The 16163-nt window shown below is 39.8% G+C and overlaps 4 protein-coding genes and 1 long non-coding RNA gene across 5 annotated transcripts; 2 read left to right on the forward strand and 3 right to left on the reverse strand.

The window, feature by feature from the left end:
- Positions 1-345: 345 nt before the first annotated feature.
- Positions 346-2817, forward strand: LOC129721871 (GDNF-inducible zinc finger protein 1-like). The gene is made up of 5 exons (XM_055674953.1): positions 346-699; positions 771-1320; positions 1375-1822; positions 1883-2614; positions 2670-2817. Exons 1-5 carry the CDS (start codon positions 577-579, stop codon positions 2707-2709), a joined length of 1893 nt encoding a protein of 630 aa, XP_055530928.1. The 5' UTR covers positions 346-576; the 3' UTR covers positions 2710-2817.
- On the reverse strand, positions 2810-3712 carry LOC129721872 (uncharacterized). Its single transcript, XR_008727505.1, has 2 exons — positions 3302-3712; positions 2810-3159 (listed from the first exon to the last, which is right to left on the reverse strand). It is a non-coding gene; the product is annotated as an uncharacterized LOC129721872 (long non-coding RNA).
- A 42-nt stretch (positions 3713-3754) lies between these two features.
- LOC129720329 (uncharacterized protein K02A2.6-like) lies at positions 3755-5715 on the reverse strand. Its single transcript, XM_055671796.1, has 2 exons — positions 4585-5715; positions 3755-4534 (listed from the first exon to the last, which is right to left on the reverse strand). Exons 1-2 carry the CDS (start codon positions 5713-5715, stop codon positions 3755-3757), a joined length of 1911 nt encoding a protein of 636 aa, XP_055527771.1.
- Positions 5716-5762: 47 nt separating this feature from the next.
- LOC129720330 (uncharacterized protein K02A2.6-like) lies at positions 5763-6833 on the reverse strand. Its single transcript, XM_055671797.1, has one exon. It carries the CDS (start codon positions 6831-6833, stop codon positions 5763-5765), a length of 1071 nt encoding a protein of 356 aa, XP_055527772.1.
- A 6506-nt stretch (positions 6834-13339) lies between these two features.
- LOC129720331 (histone H1B-like) lies at positions 13340-13927 on the forward strand. The gene has a single exon (XM_055671798.1). It carries the CDS (start codon positions 13340-13342, stop codon positions 13925-13927), a length of 588 nt encoding a protein of 195 aa, XP_055527773.1.
- Positions 13928-16163: the final 2236 nt, after the last annotated feature.

The raw sequence follows: 16163 nt of genomic DNA on the forward strand, positions 1-16163 counted from the left end.
GATGTAGTGTGCCCCAGTGTACTGTAAGTGGTTACGCTATAGTAACACATAGGTGTTAAATATTACACTCTGACGATTCGTCGCAGTTGCCGCTGTGTTAGTGATGCCATTGCGTCGGTGGCATTGTTGGTTGAGTGTTTATGCTACACGTCAAAACTAAAGGCAGAGTAGCACGAAGGAGTTGTTTTTGACTTACCGTTACGTACACGCAGAAAGCGATTTAGGGTGAGAGAGGGTTATTTCTGCACGATTAATCGTACACACTTAATCACATTGGTTGGTGATTTTCTAACTGTTTTCGTCCTGAAAAACGTGAAAACTGCCGAGTTTTCAGCATTCTCAGCAACAATTACTGACTATCTGTAAAATTTTTCATGATTTACTGAACACGGCTTACAAAACTGCTGATATTACCGAGAAAAAAATCATGTTACAGTACAGAGTCAAAAGTCGACAGCCCCTTGTCTATGTACATCATATTTTCGCAAATCTTATCGCGTTCGATTGTTGTGTTTACGTTATTTATCAGAAAGGTTCGTTCTTGAAAATTGTGGAAAACATCGATTTTTGCGTAGAATGGACAGCAATTTAGTGTGCCGGCTGTGTTTGTATAGTAACGACAACATTTTGTCGATATTTGGTGATCGTCAGCGTGAGGCCAAACTACAGGAGAAACTTGCACAATATTTAAATCTAGAGGTAATCAACAATTATAAAGTAACACAATTCCGGGACATTTTTGTGCATGTAACTTTTTTTTTCTCTGTTAGGTTAAGGAATCCGATATTCTGCCAAAGCAAATATGCTTGAAATGCTTCCAAACAGTAGAAAGTTTTCACGTATTCTACCAGGAAGTAGCACAAAACCAAGTGGTCTTTGCCTATAGTAATCAGCCTGGAATGATCCTAATCAATGATCAAAGCTCGCATACTACCTACATACTAAGGGAAGAGGATAAAATCAATTCACCTTGTCTAGAACTTGATGCTGGAAGCTCTAGTATGAAGATAGAAAGTATCCCACAAAGCATTCAATACCAGAAAGAATCTTTATCTGGATCTCCGAAGACACTGACTTTAGTGGAGCTTCCCAGCCATATAACATCTGCTGTGCTTAGTACTGCTGACGCTAATGAAACTGTAATACTGGGCGGTGGTGTGCCGGACACGCCAGAAATGATCACTTCAGGTCTTCCGACATATGATGAATCTCAAAAAAGTAAAGATGAAGAGACAAAAGCACGCGCCGAGGGGATATTCTCAGATGAGACACCAGAAATGAAAAAAATGAATAGTCTATCTGGTGGCAGCGAAGTAAATGGTATACATTTAGTTTCTTTTTTTTTGCTTTTTGATTATGAAATGATTGTTATAGATTTGCCTGAAACACATACTGATAACAGTTATGAAGATGGTTCTGATTGCAACGATATAGAAGAAGAAAATGATGATGAAGATGATGATGACAACGCGATTGAAGATGATGACCAAACTGGAGCAAAATTAGACCATTTATCAAAAAATAGAAGTACCGACGAAATGAAGAGCAGTGTATTTCCGAAAAAGCTTATACATGACAATAAGTTTATTTTAAAGGGGAAACAGTTGTCTACTTTAATGGCCAAATTTTACAGTGTAAACTGTGAATACTGTCGCGAAGGAAAGGACGAAAAAACTCAGTACGTGGATATAGATTCTTATATGACGCACTGTAAAGATGTACATGGTATGAAAGGTCATGTTTGGTGCTGTCATAAAAAAATCTTCAAGCCACGGCTCATGGCCATGCATATGGCAAGACATTTACAACCCGAAGTATTCAAGTGAGTAACAAACAAAATTAGTACAAGAGAAAAAAACAAATATTTTCATTGCTGTTCTAGGTGTCCTGAATGTAACAAACTGATGACAACTCCCAAAATTCTGCAATACCACATTCAAAATCATCGCCCGGAAGAAGAAAGACCTCTCAAATGTAGCATCTGTCCTCGTAGATTTACTTATGGAAGTGCATTAGTATCGCACAGTCAATCACACCTGCCAGAAGAGGAGCGTACCCAACATGTTTGCGATGAATGCGGAAAGGGATTTAGCGCAGCAAAGAGGCTAACTGAACATGTTCAGTTCGTTCACTGTAAGCTCGAACAGCTGCAATCTTATGTTTGTCACATTTGCGCTAGACAATTTACATCTAAAAGCAATTTAAGCTATCATCTGACTACACATCAACCAAAAATCTATCAAGTACAGTGTGACATATGTAAGAAATGGCTCAAAAACAAGCTTTGTCTGCGAAAACATATGGTTCAACATTCAGCAGTTCGCCATAAATGCAACCAATGTGATTATTCCGCCGTTAATATGCAATGTTTGCGGAATCATATGCGAGTACAACATACAGATCTGAAGCCTTTTGCATGCAACGTGTGTGGGCAGACATTCAAACTGAAAAATACCCTGTTAAATCATTTTGTACAACACACGGGTGAACGAAAGTTTAGCTGTGAGTTTTGCTCCAGAACATTCGCTTCTAGTGGTAATTACTATGCTCACCGGAAACGGATGCATCCGCAAGAATTGGCTATACAAAAAATGCGTAAGGAGGCAGAAGAAAGGTTAATGACGACGTTTTTATCTATTTTTCCAACTTATGCATTTCTGTACTTTCAGCGAGTTCCGCTCAAAAACGCTACTCAACAAATCGAAATGATTTCTGGTTGGCCGGCCTCGATGTAGTGATAAAAATCGAGTGATTGAACATTTGAGCTTCGTCGTAGGGCTATCTTTTTAATTATAAATAAATAGCAAGGTGCAATTGAAATTCATTTGTAATTTGTTTATCCTAACTCATAAATAAGTCGGTATACACACACTTTAAAAAAGCTGTTGTTTGAGGAAAATGTCATTGTTTTTCATTCAAAGTAAGCCGCCAGTGAAAACATACTGTGTGAATTTTTGCCAACGACGTTGGTCAAGTAGATTTGGATGATGTGTGTATTCCCAATTTTACTGTTTTTATTTGTTTGATCGAATCTAGTCAGATTTTTCTTCTTTGAACTTGCCACCGTAGAACGGGATGTACGTTACAATCACTTTCCAGTCGGTGAAGTAACAACCGAGTAAAGCAGCAGTTGCTCCGAAACCAACACCCGATGACAGCCTGTAATAAAACATTAGATTAATATTTCAATTCTATTTTTTAGTAAACAGAACAATTCAATCTCTTGTTCTCTACTAATTTTATTACATAATCTGAGTATATGTTGCTAGAGCTTGATTTTAGGAAATTGAACAATACATACCACAGGGAGGCCTGTTCAGCTTGTTTTCTGCCCAATGGAATCCTCATCTTCAACAAACGATGAAATTGGAAAGGTGACTTCTATTAAATCGAATCTTGCGGAACGCCTGCTAGAAAACCACCACCAGGCAAGTAACCGTGATAGAGAAATAATTACACAAAGCAAACAGGAAGACAGCAATTTGACTTTTTTTACTATAACGTCAAGGGGTCTCCAAAAGTATGTTACAATTGATTACACTGAATGATTATGACCTGAGAATTATGACCTATTTGTTTCAACTTATTGTTGTAGTCTCCAACAAATAAAAGACTAGTTGTAGCTTTAACGTCTATATTCTTTGGAGGTTGGAACAAATATGAATAGAGAAAATTGTGCTGTCAACCAGCTTAATAATTCACAGGCTTCTTAGTTAAAAGTCTTCGAGTGTAATTGCTATGGAACATCTCCCCCTTAAAAGAGATCGTAGGATCCGAGCCATGCCGGAAGCCTTCGGTTACGAACGGGTTGATTGGAGCACTGCGGATTGATGCCTTCAACAACGACTTCTGGTGCTAGAACCTTTTCTTGGTCCAATGTTGGTTCGGCAGGGTGCAATACTTCAGGCAATTGTTGAATTGGGTGTGCCACTTCTGGCAGCATTTCAGTCGGTTGTTGAGTTTCTTTGGAATCAGGATCGGCAGTTTCATCCGAACATGGAGTACACAGATTTTGCATTCCAAATTCCTCAAGCAGCACGGTCCATGGTAAATTTGATTCAGTAGCTTCACTAATGGATTCTAGATGACGCTGTCGTAGCTGATTCGTATGAGAACGGATGAGACGACCGGTGTCCAGAAGTACAGCATACATGACGGAGCCTTTTCTCTTAATCACCTTGCCAGGAACCCATGAGGTTTGATTGTGATGATGAACCTCTGCGTACACTAAATCATCAGCGGAGAACTCTCTCTTGACGGTACCATGGTGTTGATTGAACTGGTTATTCTGCTTACTGTTTACAGCTGGTGTGCTTGATTTTCGGGGCTTAAGAAGATCCAGTGTAGTAGTGAGGGGTCTACCTAGAAAAAGTTCTGCAGGTGACTTATGATCACGAGCACTTCGATTGGGTGTGGACCGGTAAACGGAAAGGAAAGTTTGAAGATGTCGGAAAGTTGCTGGATTTCCTCCCTCTCGTAACTTCTTGAGTCCTCTTTTCAAAGTGTCCACAAAGCGCTCAGCCTGTCCATTAGACTGTGGGTGATTCCAGCTTCATTACAGAATTGCTTGAATCGGGCGCTAACAAATTGCGAGCCATTATCCGAAACCAGAATTTTTGGATTGCCGAATCTTGAAAAAATCTCGTCTAGCATTTCCAACGTTTTCGTTGTGTTTGTGCTTCGAGTGCGGTAGATTTCTGGCCATTTTGAATATGCGTCAATTACCAGAAAGTAGTAGTATCCATTAATCGGGCCAGCATAATCGATATGGACTCGTTCCCACGGCTTCGATGGAATGGGCCACGACTCCAGGTCCGTCTTGCGTGGTGATTTAGCAGCTTCAGCACAGGGTCTGCAGCATCGAACATATTTTTCGACGGCATCATCGATGTTGGGCCAGTACACGAAACTTCTTGCTAGGGATTTCATTCGCTCCATCCCCGGATGGCCTCGATGTAGTTGCTGAAGAATGCGTTTGCGAAAGCGGTTTGGCACAACAACTCTATCGCCGAACATGATGCAACCTTGGACGATCAGCAGACTGTCTCGGCGGATAAAGAATTGTTGGACAACTGGATCATTAATTGCTTTGGAATGATTGGGCCATCCTTCATTGATATGGAACACCACCGACTGGAGAACAGGATCTTTCGATGTTTCAGTAGCGATCATTTCAGACGTCACAGGTAGACTTGAAGTAGAATCACTGAGAACGGTGTTGACATCGGCTTCCATTTGGACAGAAGCAATGACATACTCTTCGTCAGTTGTTGAATGGCATTTCATTAGTCGTGAAAGGAGGTCAGCGTGTCCAAAGTCTTCAGTGCGCACAAACTGGATGTCAAAACCGTACAGCATTAACGTAAGCGCCCAGCGTTGAAGCCGGTTAGCCGTGTATACCGGAATTCCTTTTTTGCTCCCGAACACCTTAAGAAGTGGTTGGTGATCAGTCTGCAAGGTAAACTTCCGGCCGAATACCATCTTATGAAACCGTGTTACAGCAAAAACCAGTGCCAAAGCTTCTTTTTCTATCTGGCCGTTATTTTGCTCCGCAGGAGTTAGAGATCTTGAAATGTGCGAAATAGCCTTCACTGATCCATTCGGAAAACGATGCATAATAACAGCGCCCAAGCCATTTTTGGATGCATCACCTGCGACGATGATTTCTTTGTTCGGGTCAAAATGTGTCAGCAACAAGTCGGAAGTGAGCAGCATTTTGAACTTGTCGAACGACTTCTGACAGTTCGCAGTCCATTCCCATTTCACGTTTGTTTCAGTAAATAATCCATGGGTGCTCTTAGCTCTTTCATCTGCTTGACAAAACGCCCATAATAATTGATAGCTCCAAGATACGATCGAAGCTGTGATACGTTGGTTGGAGCTGGCATTCGCGAAATTGCGGTTGTCTTCGCGGGATCAGGTCGTAAGCCGTCTTTGTCGATGATATGGCCTAGGAACTTAATTTGTGATAGACCAAATCGACATTTTTCGATCTTCAGATGAAAACCGTACGTTTTGATCCGCTCCAGGACCTCATGAAGGCTTCGATTGTGTTCTTCTTTTGTCTTACCAGAAATCATGATATCGTCTAGATACGGTTTTACTCCAGGAATACCAGCGACCATACTGTCAATAATCCTTTGGAAGGCACCAGGAGCGGACTTGATTCCAGGCGGCAGACGGTTGTATTTGAACAGTCCTTGATGAGTGTTTATCGTCAGATACTTTTGTGATTCCTCTTCAATCTCGACTTGCAGGTACGCATCAGAAAAATCGAGTTGGGAGAAATAACGGCAGCCAGCTAGATCAGCAAAAATATCATCTGGATGTGGTAGCGGATGGGCATCTGATTCTAGCGCATTGTTTAACCCTGTAGAATAGTCGCCACAGATACGGACGGAAACGTTGTCTGACTTACGGACCACTACTATTGGAGTTGCCCAGTCGGAAAACTTCACTGGTGAGATAATTCCCTTGTCCTGAAGACGTTGAAGTTCGGCATCCACCTTGGGAAGAGCAGCATATGCAACTGGTCTCTTGGGACAGTACACGGGACGGGCGTTGGGCTTCAGGTAGAGTTTAACTTTTGCTTTGGTACACCGGCCAAGTGTGCTCTGGAACACTTCCGGGGACTTCGTACGCAGCTTTTGCTCAATGTCTTCCGGCTTCTGATGCACAGCATTGACCAGTGAGTTGAAAGGAATCGACCATAGATGGAATAGATCGATTGTTTCAATTCCAAGGACATTCAAATCCGGGCTTGATGACACATAGACAATGCCAGCTTTTGTCACGCTTCGGATGGTTATGTCTGCAAGGAACTCACCAGCCATGTTAATCTTGTCTCCGGAAGCGCTGATGGCGGTTATGTCAGTTTCTCTGATGGCTGGTTTGCCTATCGCCTCCCAGGTCTGCTTTGAAATAATGGTGATATCAGAAGCGCAATCTAACTGAAGGACAGCTTCTTTGCCATTGATTCCAACAGTAACGTATTTCCTCTTCCCTTGAAGATCGATGCGTTTCACTGAAATTCCTTTGGACTTCACAAATGCCTTGTACTCAGAGCCGGATTTACGATTGTGGGGGCCCGGGGCCCAGTTTACAGTGGGGGCCTCGAAATAAAACAAAACCTGGTACCTGATACCTGATACCTGATCGTGCGGCGCTGAAAGAGGTGACGAAAAGCTGCGGCGATCGAATTGCGTCAGAAGATGGCTGAAACGCAACAGTAGGCCGAAACGTCACGCAAAGTAAGAAATGTTTTGTAATTGTTCACCGAAAAATATCAATTAATACGATACATATGAAGTAACGATGATTATACCAACAAATATAAAACAAAACCTTTTTTTATCGTACGAGATAAATCGTATTGAAAAGTTACCAAAAATTTGTTAGAGTTTTTTTGTTCAGAGAACTTATTAATTAAATAATCAACATTCAACTCTTTCAGAATATCGTACTCTCACTTAAAAATGCTAAGTTTGACAGCCTTTCATTTTTCATAGTCGTACGCAACCTATTTCCAATGATCTTCATCTTCATCTTCGAAAAAGACCTTTCTCCAGTTACGTTCGAGATCATTATGCCTTGTTTAGACTACGCCGCATATTTCCTGATATCGCCAGATGATATTGGATATCACTTCGGGTGTTCACTCTACAGTCAGATGATATGGTTTGACATTTACTTCGGTAATTGAAAAGAGAAGAAAACAAAAACAGGTCAACAGAGTAAAAATATTTCCTTCCTTCTATTTCGCATGCAGAGCGAATTTCGAAATTTGTAGGGTTGCGTCAAATGTCTGTTGGTCGTGTTGCCAACTGCTGCAAATCTGGTTTTTATTGGTTTTCGAACATGATATCGATTGTATGGAATATCAGGTGATATGGATATGACATGGTGATATGGCCTCGACAGCACGAATGGCCCGATTTCGGGTAATAAGGAGTGTAGTGTGAACGGGGTATTAGGCTCAAATAAATCCTCAAATAAAATGATTTCTGAAGGCACTAAAGAGTTTTTGATTTTTTTCTTCTGTAATCTTCTTTTTCGAGCTCCACTTTGATATACACGCGGGGTTTTGTGGCGATCGCACATTTTGAACAAATGTAATAATAAATTCGGTGCTTGCTTACTGTTTACAGCCAAACCTGAAATTCGGAAAATTTTTCTTGATATCTAAAAAAAATCCTACAGCAATTAGAAAAAATTGCAATCCACAGGCAAAAATTTGCACACGATTTGAGAGAAACTGCGCAAAAATAAGGCGCAAATATAAGCAATAATCTACAGAAACTAGGAAAAAACTACACACATCTGCAGGTCAATAAAATTTGCACACGGACAAGTAAGCTTATTTAGAGCGGGGGCCTAGTGTGGATGGTAACGTCTCCGCCAACCACGCTCGACGCCTGGGTTCGAATCCCACCGCCCACATAGGTGTCGATGGTTGTGAGGTGGCGTGATCTACTCACAACCAACCCAACTGGTCTAGATTCAATCCTAGCCGACACCGGGAGATTTTCTGAGGCGAAAAATCTCTGGGATCACGCCTTCCATCGCATGAGGAAGTAAAGCCGTTGGCGCCGGTCCGTTGATAAACGGGTCGTGAGTTAGGGTCCTGGGTGTGGAGTCGCCTCCCTGGGCGTCGGTGATTGGCCACAACAGTGGCGGAACTAGACCGACGGAAAATAAGCGAGAATGAAAAAAAAAAGTAAGCTTATTTTTCTTTGGAATCAACAGCAATGCATTAAAAAAACTTCTGGATTATTTTCTTCCTTTGCTTTACCTCCCATGCGCGCTGTGTAATGTGTGTCATTCCAAGAGAATCGAAGGTGAACTCTTATGGATGTAGTTGTGATATTGACGCTCGCGGAAAAATAACACTGAAGGAAAGTTTCAGATTGGAATGGTCTGTTTAAATTTTCTTGCTGTAAATTAAACTTTTGATTGAATCTCATTATTGATAGCGAAAAGAACTTTTTCTCATTTTGTGGGGGCCCCAAAAATGTGGGGGCCCGGGGCCCGGGCCCCCTGGGCCCCCCCTTAAATCCGGCTCTGCTTGTACTTTTGTTTTTCGGACTTCTTTGCTGGCTTTGATTTTGATTCAGCGGATGAGCAGTAACCTTCTTTATGCCCTTTTCGTTTGCACTTGTTGCAATTGTGGTCTTGATAGGAACATTCCTTTACGAAATGTAAATCACCGCAAAACCAGCACGGAGATTTCGGTTGTTTTTTCTTAGCAGGCTTGGTGGAAACAGCGTTGACGACGGATTTCTCCGGAACGGGCTTCTCTACCAACTTGGTGTCCTGCTTTAGATTGTTGAACCGATGACACTCCTCGACGAGACTTTCCAAGGTTAGCTTTGTGCCATCTGCTGGCGGAGCATGCTCTTCAGCTTCCAATTTGCCGATCAATCGAGTTCGGATGTCTGCATCGCGGGGAGATTGTAGACCGCAAACAAAACGTAGCGCCTTGAATTGGTCATCGGTGAGCTTGGTGAGTTGGAATGCTTCGCAATGCTTGTTCACAGAGGCAGCATAACTTGAAAAATCGTCTGCTTCGTTCTTAGTATACTGAAGACAACGGTAACGATCGTTGAACAGCGAGGTTTGATGACCAAAAAGTTTCTTAAGTTTCTTCACCGTTTCGTCCAGGCCAAAATCGCGGGGATGTCTTGGCAGGATACTATTTACGTATCGCTCGTGGAACTGGGTGCCGATTTTTCTTAAGAGTAGCCTCACCTTCGCTGGATCGTCTAGATTCTTGCCGTCGACCTTGAAGACATCTTCGTAGCGAGCAAACCACGCGTCGAAGAACACTCCACCGTCAGGATCGTAGTAAAAATCTTCAATTCCCGTGGCCAACGATTCGATTATCTTCTCGCTTCCCGGTTGGCTGGCTTGACCGGTTCGCTTGAGGAGTTGAATCTGCTCTTGTTGGTTGACTACCAGTTCGGTTAGTCGGAGAATCGCGTTTTTCAAATCCTGGTCGGACATCGTGCAAGAGTCTTGAAGCAGCTTAAAATTGTCCTCGTCGCCAAGAATTGTTGTAGTCTCCAACAAATGAAAGACTAGTTGTAGCTTTAACGTCTATATTCTTTGGAGGTTGGAACAAATATGAATAGAGAAAATTGTGCTGTCAACCAGCTTAATAATTCACAGGCTTCTTAGTTAAAAGTCTTCGAGTGTAATTGCTATGGAACACTTATCACATAATTACCATGAATATTATTTTTAATCAGCTAGGTAAATTACAAAGGATGCCTGTCGCTCTTGTAACCTAGATAGAGAAGCCTCGGAACATTTACGAACCATTTTTTTGATAAGATAAAAAACACAACAGCAACAACAACAATAATACCTTAGTGGGACGATGCCTATATTCAGCAAGTGTAAACCACTCAATCTAAAAGTGATATGATACTCTGATGAGGCTTACATCAAATCGGGGCCCGCCACAATAGATCAAAGGTCACAGTGGGAAATGATCCCAACGGGAAAAATTGCATATACACTGTATTACGTTGTATTATTAACTAAATTTCGGATATCGAGTATAGTTATCACAGGCTATATTAGGGAACATTCATAAATGACGTAGCATTTGAGTGGGAGGAGGGGAAGGGTAGGGGGTCAAGCCAAGCTACGTAGCAAATATGAAACTAAGAAAAAAGTGTTTTTTTCCTAACTGTTCTATTTTATCACTCTTTTGTCTGTTTAGGATTATTTTTATTATTTTCTCGTTTTTTTCTTGTTCATTCATGTATTTTTGATAATAAATAATAAAAACAGGCAAAAAAATATCAAGAGAGGCAGGGGGGGGGTTTCGCTATAAAGCTACGTTGACGAAATGCTACGATGGGGGAGGGGGGAGTAAAAAAAACAAAAAAGCTACGTCATTCATGAATGTTCCCTTGAGAGTCTACGTTTCTGGGATCAATAAACTTTGTAGTTTGTGCGAATACCGTGCAATAATGGGATGAATATTTTAATTACCTTTCAATTTACTTTACGAACTAATTTCATTTTTGTCATATGACTTACATTTTAAGTTTAGTAAAGCGGACAATGTATTCAGTTTGCGAGGGTGCGAAAATGAACGGGAATAGAAGGTGTGACTTTTTAGGCTTAGAAAAAATTTTTCCTCGTCCAGACGGGACGAGGCATACATTGCGCGCTTTACTAAACTTAAAATACCTTTCAATTGTTTAATTTTTTTTCGCGAAAAAAATCTGAAACCAAAGGAATTGAATGGAATAAAAAGTTCCTGTACTAAAATTTATTTTGAAATACAGTGATCACCCGATTATATCACCCCCTTGATGATGTTTGGGGTGATAAAACAAGGAAAGTGATAAAATCGGGAAATTTTTTTTATTAATATTTTGTTATAAAAGGTGGTGAACCGATAATTTAATACGTGAAATCAGCAATTTAAATTACTACAAGAAATTTAATCATATGAAAAAGCAGTTCTATCTGTCTGTCTGTCTCTCTGATCCTTATAGACGTGGAAGCTACTGTACCAATCGGCGTGAAAATTTTTATGTAGGGGGCCGGAAAAGCTTATTAGAGTAGCTCGAGACCCCTCCTTTTTCTCAAAGGGAGGGCTCCCATACAATTTGACATGGTGAGGTTCTTGGGGGTGAGAAGTATGTCAATGGTAACTTGACATCCCTCCCTCCTCTGGAAGGAAGGGCTCTCATATAGGGGTTCGTAGGTTAGGTACTAGTGTTTGCATAAACCTGTGAAGTTGTGCTGTTAGTGTCATACATATTTCAAGCAGCTTAAAAAATTAATTTCTCATGATTTTCAGCTATTTTTTAAGATTTTTAGTGCCTTTTGAAAGAAAATTTCATATGGTTCGTAATATGTTAGAGATTTGCTGAAGACACTATGCGTCTATCTCAATCAAATGAAGAATAATTTTCTATCTAACTTTTAGGTGAATTGATCACCCATTTTTCTATATCAAAATATGCGTTGTTTAATAGCTTAAAAAATATATGAACATACGTTATGGCTTGAATCACTATTCAATTATTCGAACGAAAACGTCAAAATAGAACACTGTGCAATGGTTGAGTCTTCAATGAAAACTATATCCAGAATGATGTTATTCTACCAAGAGCTGTGCAAAAGTACTAAAATATTTAATCTAAATAAAAAATCAGTTCATACTGACTTTTTTCAATGAAATGTTATATGGTGCTAAAACCGTGTGAAAAAGGTGATAAAATCGGGGGCCGATAAGATCGGGTACTGATATAATCGGGTTTTTACTGTAATATTTTTTGGTGAAATTCACACAGAAACACAATCGCTTTGAATTTCAACAATTGTGTGTGCAGGAGTTCTACGAACAAACCGAGGTGGATTTTTAAAAAATCACAGGAGAACCATGTTCAGGAAGGTTTTGTCAAGAATGTGGACCAGAAATCGTGTCAAGTCAAGCTGTTTTTGTAATTGTTTGATATTAGTGCTAGCTGGTTTTAAATAATAAACGATAGCTTGTTTATTATGAGCTAGTGAAATATTATTGGTTTTCACTTTTTTTTAAATTCCAAGTCAAAGTAACAATTAAAGGAAGATGTAACACTGACACAGAAATTGACCTTCCGGAAAAACACGGAAAACCCATTACGGTTGACGTATAACTAGACATCGTGTAGTTGAAATTCTGTTTATCACGAATTTTTAACTGTTCTAGTTGATTTTAATTATTTTTATAGGATATAAATCTGACGCAGAAAGACTTACACAAAATAAACCATTCAATCATTCCGTGACTTGAGGATACCAACTTATTTATATATTTTGTACTGGGATCTTTAAACTTATTTCCACAATTAGGTGTAATGTTCACACCAGGAAAAGAAACCAACTGATGAAATTCAATAAGTCGGTACTGATAAACCTGCCTTCAATATCTATCTTACATACCGCACTCTGGATTGTTTCTTCATCAAGTCAATGAGCGGTAAAATGCATCTATTATGGTATCTATCTTTCGATATTCGTATGAGTTAGCAAGGGATATATTTTGTCATTTAAATTTGGATAAACAGCTGTCCAATAAATGTGAGCATCTAACAAACTTTTATTTTTATATTTAATTGCTATTGATTTGTGCGATTCTTTAATTATAATTAATATTTCTACTAAATATTCCAAATTTGTTAAAAAAAGCCGCCAGTGGATCATTCCCAGCTTCCCTAACACAGATATTAATTTTAAGTACACTTAACACCTATTCATTCCCTGCAGTGAAACGTATTATTGCAGCAGTATATTTCATGGTTTTGAGCATTTGAATTCTTTGAGAAGGATAACAATGGCAGATACCGAAACAACTCCAGCAGAGTCGAAGGCAGCGGATTCTGAATTACCTTCGCAGGATAAGAAGAAGAAACGTGGTCCTAAACCAAAGGAAAAAAGCGATAAGCCTAAACCGAAACGTAGTAATCTTGATACTCCACCCATACACGACATGATTGTGGAAGCACTTGAAACTTTGAAAGAAAGAAGAGGTGTTACACTTCATGCCATCAAGCGATATTTGGAAGAAAACTATAAAGTAGATGCTTCCAAGCTAAGTGCGCGTATCCGGCGAGCTTTGTTGCATGGCATTGATGAGGGACACATCATTAGAACTCGGGGTCACGGTGCCATGGGTCGTTTTAAAGTAAAAACTACTAAACCGTCAATGATCAAAAAACGTCAGGCACCGGAAGATTATGTTGAATTACCAATGGTAAATCGCCAGTCGCGTCCTGCTAATAAACGTGCACCAAAAAAGGTAGATTCTTCGCCAGTAGATACTTCCTCTCCAAAGCAAAAACCAACAAAGCCATCCAAAGCAGAAGTTACTCCTAAAAAAGGTCCCAAACCGAAAAAGGGAAGACCTGCCAGGAAGAAGTAAGCATGAAAACATGCACGCTTTTTTTCCTTTCAACCTTAATAGGCTCCCGGCTGCTACACGAAATACTGACTAGCCGGCTCTTCAGCAATCAGTCCTTTTTAGGACTACCACAGCAAGTAAATGAAAAGTTTCAATTGTTTTTTTTTAACAGTATAAAACTTCACATGAACTATGTTAATTGCAAAATATTAAATTGCATTTCGTCAGATTTGTATTAGCTTCGACCAAACCCTAAAGCAAACTCGAATAAAACTGCTGGAGGCCGGGTTGAGAACACACTGGAATGAGAGAATTCACAAACAAGCGGTCTTTACGATCGCATCTGACAAAGTCCTATGCCACACAGTACTGCATTTTATTTTTGATCTCCAGTTTCTCCGAAACTACCTACTCGGTTTACTAGATACAAGTATTTTGAAATAAATGCGAATAATTCAATAAACTGCTGCGTTCTCGATAAAAGGTGCCAATCAGTATTGAATTGCCATCTTTTTATTTCAGCAACTGCTATTCGACAACATTGCAACTCAGTGTTGCCACATATTCCCAAAAACAAGCTAATATGAATGTTTATTGTGTAACGTAACGAGTTGTTTTTACATGGTTTTGCAAAACTTTGACTGCATTCCCTTATAGCGAATTTCTTTAATCTTTAATTTCTTTAATCCACCAGCTCACCTGGTTTTGACCTAGAACCGAGCTAACTGCTGTCAAAATCCTTTTTTATTCGTTTGATATTGACCCAATATCGATCTGGCGTGCTGCCCGGAGCGCACCGTAAAATTTGTCAGATTTAGCCTTACAGACATTGTCTGGGATCTCGTTCTTACTTGCGTCGTGAACCGCCTCAAAATTTATTGTGCAACAAAAGATTGACCTCGCGATTAACTAGTCGAAGTTCCAAACTATCAAAACTAAAATTATCTGTAGAAAATAAGTGTTCTTCTCCAGAAAAATCGGTACAAGAGGCAACACTGCCAAGATGTGTAATCAAACACGATGATAGGCTCCACCCCTTTTTTGTTTTTTACCATTCTACGTTGTTCGTTTGCATTCTTTCCACTATTCGTCATCGCGACGTAGCATTATCTCCAAGAAAAAACACTTCAAAGTGAAAACTGCATGTGCATCAATCTCTTTAAGCAAAACAATCTGGCTGAAATTTGTCCAAAATAATATTATGTTATGTCCTTTTAGTGAAATAGCTTAAGGATTAAATCAGAACCGGCTGTCACTAATATTATTCAAATTTAGAGCTTTCTGTACATGTTTGAACTAGAATAGCAACAGAGCTATTATATTTGCTTTATATCCTGCGTCTAAGTGCGTACTTACTTTCTTTGCACTTCTTAAAATTCGTTGTTGATTTCAAGGGCAACCCATCCATAGGTACAACCTGTGTATTGCACACGGAGACGCCAGGTAAAAAATTTATTTCAAACGCAACTTCATATTTTATTGATTTTTAGTATTACTTCAAATGGTAACAAATAGAACGTCTTGCATGATTACGCGGACATGATTGTGATTACTTCAAAGTTTGCAGTTGAACAGACAGGCTCTAAAGGCACTATTTACCACTGGTTGATTTACATGTTTTGTGCAAGTGACTCTATAATGCAACATAATGGCCATAAAAGGTTGACCTCGCGATTAGCTAGTCACTGGCCTCTCATCCATTCCGAATCCAAAGTCCAAAACTATTAAAACAAAAATTTAGAATCTACAGAAAAAAAGCGTTTCTCTCCGGAAAAATCGTTAGAAGAAGCAACACTGCCAAGAGTTGTTTACCATACACGGTGATAGGCTCCACCCCTTTATTGTTTTATACCATTCTACGTTGTTCGTTTGCATTCTTTCCACTATTCGTCATCGCGACGTAGCGATATTTCCAATAAAATACATTTCAACGTGAAAACTGTATCAATTTCTTCAAGTGAACTAATCTCGCTAAAGTGATTTCTCCAAATTAAGTCTTTTGGCGAAGTAGCTGGAGGATTGAACCAGAACAGGCTGCCACTAATATTCTTCAAATTTGGAGTTTACTTTACAAGTTTAAACTACCTAGAATAGCAATCTTGTATATGTTTTATCCTCGCCATTGAAGTGCGTACTTTCTTGAATACCTACATTCAAACTTCGGACATGGTTATGCGTTAAAGTTATTCGAAAAATAAACAATACTACAGCAAACGAGAGAAGCTTTGCTCTAATATGTTAACTTCGAAAGTAAACG

The sequence above is a fragment of the Wyeomyia smithii genome, chromosome 2 (genome assembly GCF_029784165.1).
Source record: "Wyeomyia smithii strain HCP4-BCI-WySm-NY-G18 chromosome 2, ASM2978416v1, whole genome shotgun sequence".
Classification (NCBI taxonomy): Eukaryota; Metazoa; Arthropoda; class Insecta; order Diptera; family Culicidae; genus Wyeomyia; species Wyeomyia smithii.

Excerpts from the sequence above, each read along its gene's own strand:
- LOC129721871 (XM_055674953.1), top strand. The coding sequence starts at position 577 with ATGGACAGCAATTTAGTGTGCCGGCTGTGTTTGTATAGTAACGACAAC. Across the intron at positions 1,321-1,374 it reads TGGTGGCAGCGAAGTAAATG|ATTTGCCTGAAACACATACT; the intron begins GTATACATTTAG and ends TGATTGTTATAG. Across the intron at positions 2,615-2,669 it reads CGTAAGGAGGCAGAAGAAAG|CGAGTTCCGCTCAAAAACGC; the intron begins GTTAATGACGAC and ends CTGTACTTTCAG.
- LOC129720329 (XM_055671796.1), bottom strand. The coding sequence starts at position 5,715 with ATGCTGCTCACTTCCGACTTGTTGCTGACACATTTTGACCCGAACAAA. Across the intron at positions 4,535-4,584 it reads CGGATAATGGCTCGCAATTT|TCTAATGGACAGGCTGAGCG; the intron begins GTTAGCGCCCGA and ends AATCACCCACAG.
- LOC129720330 (XM_055671797.1), bottom strand. The coding sequence starts at position 6,833 with ATGGCTGGTGAGTTCCTTGCAGACATAACCATCCGAAGCGTGACAAAA.
- LOC129720331 (XM_055671798.1), top strand. The coding sequence starts at position 13,340 with ATGGCAGATACCGAAACAACTCCAGCAGAGTCGAAGGCAGCGGATTCT.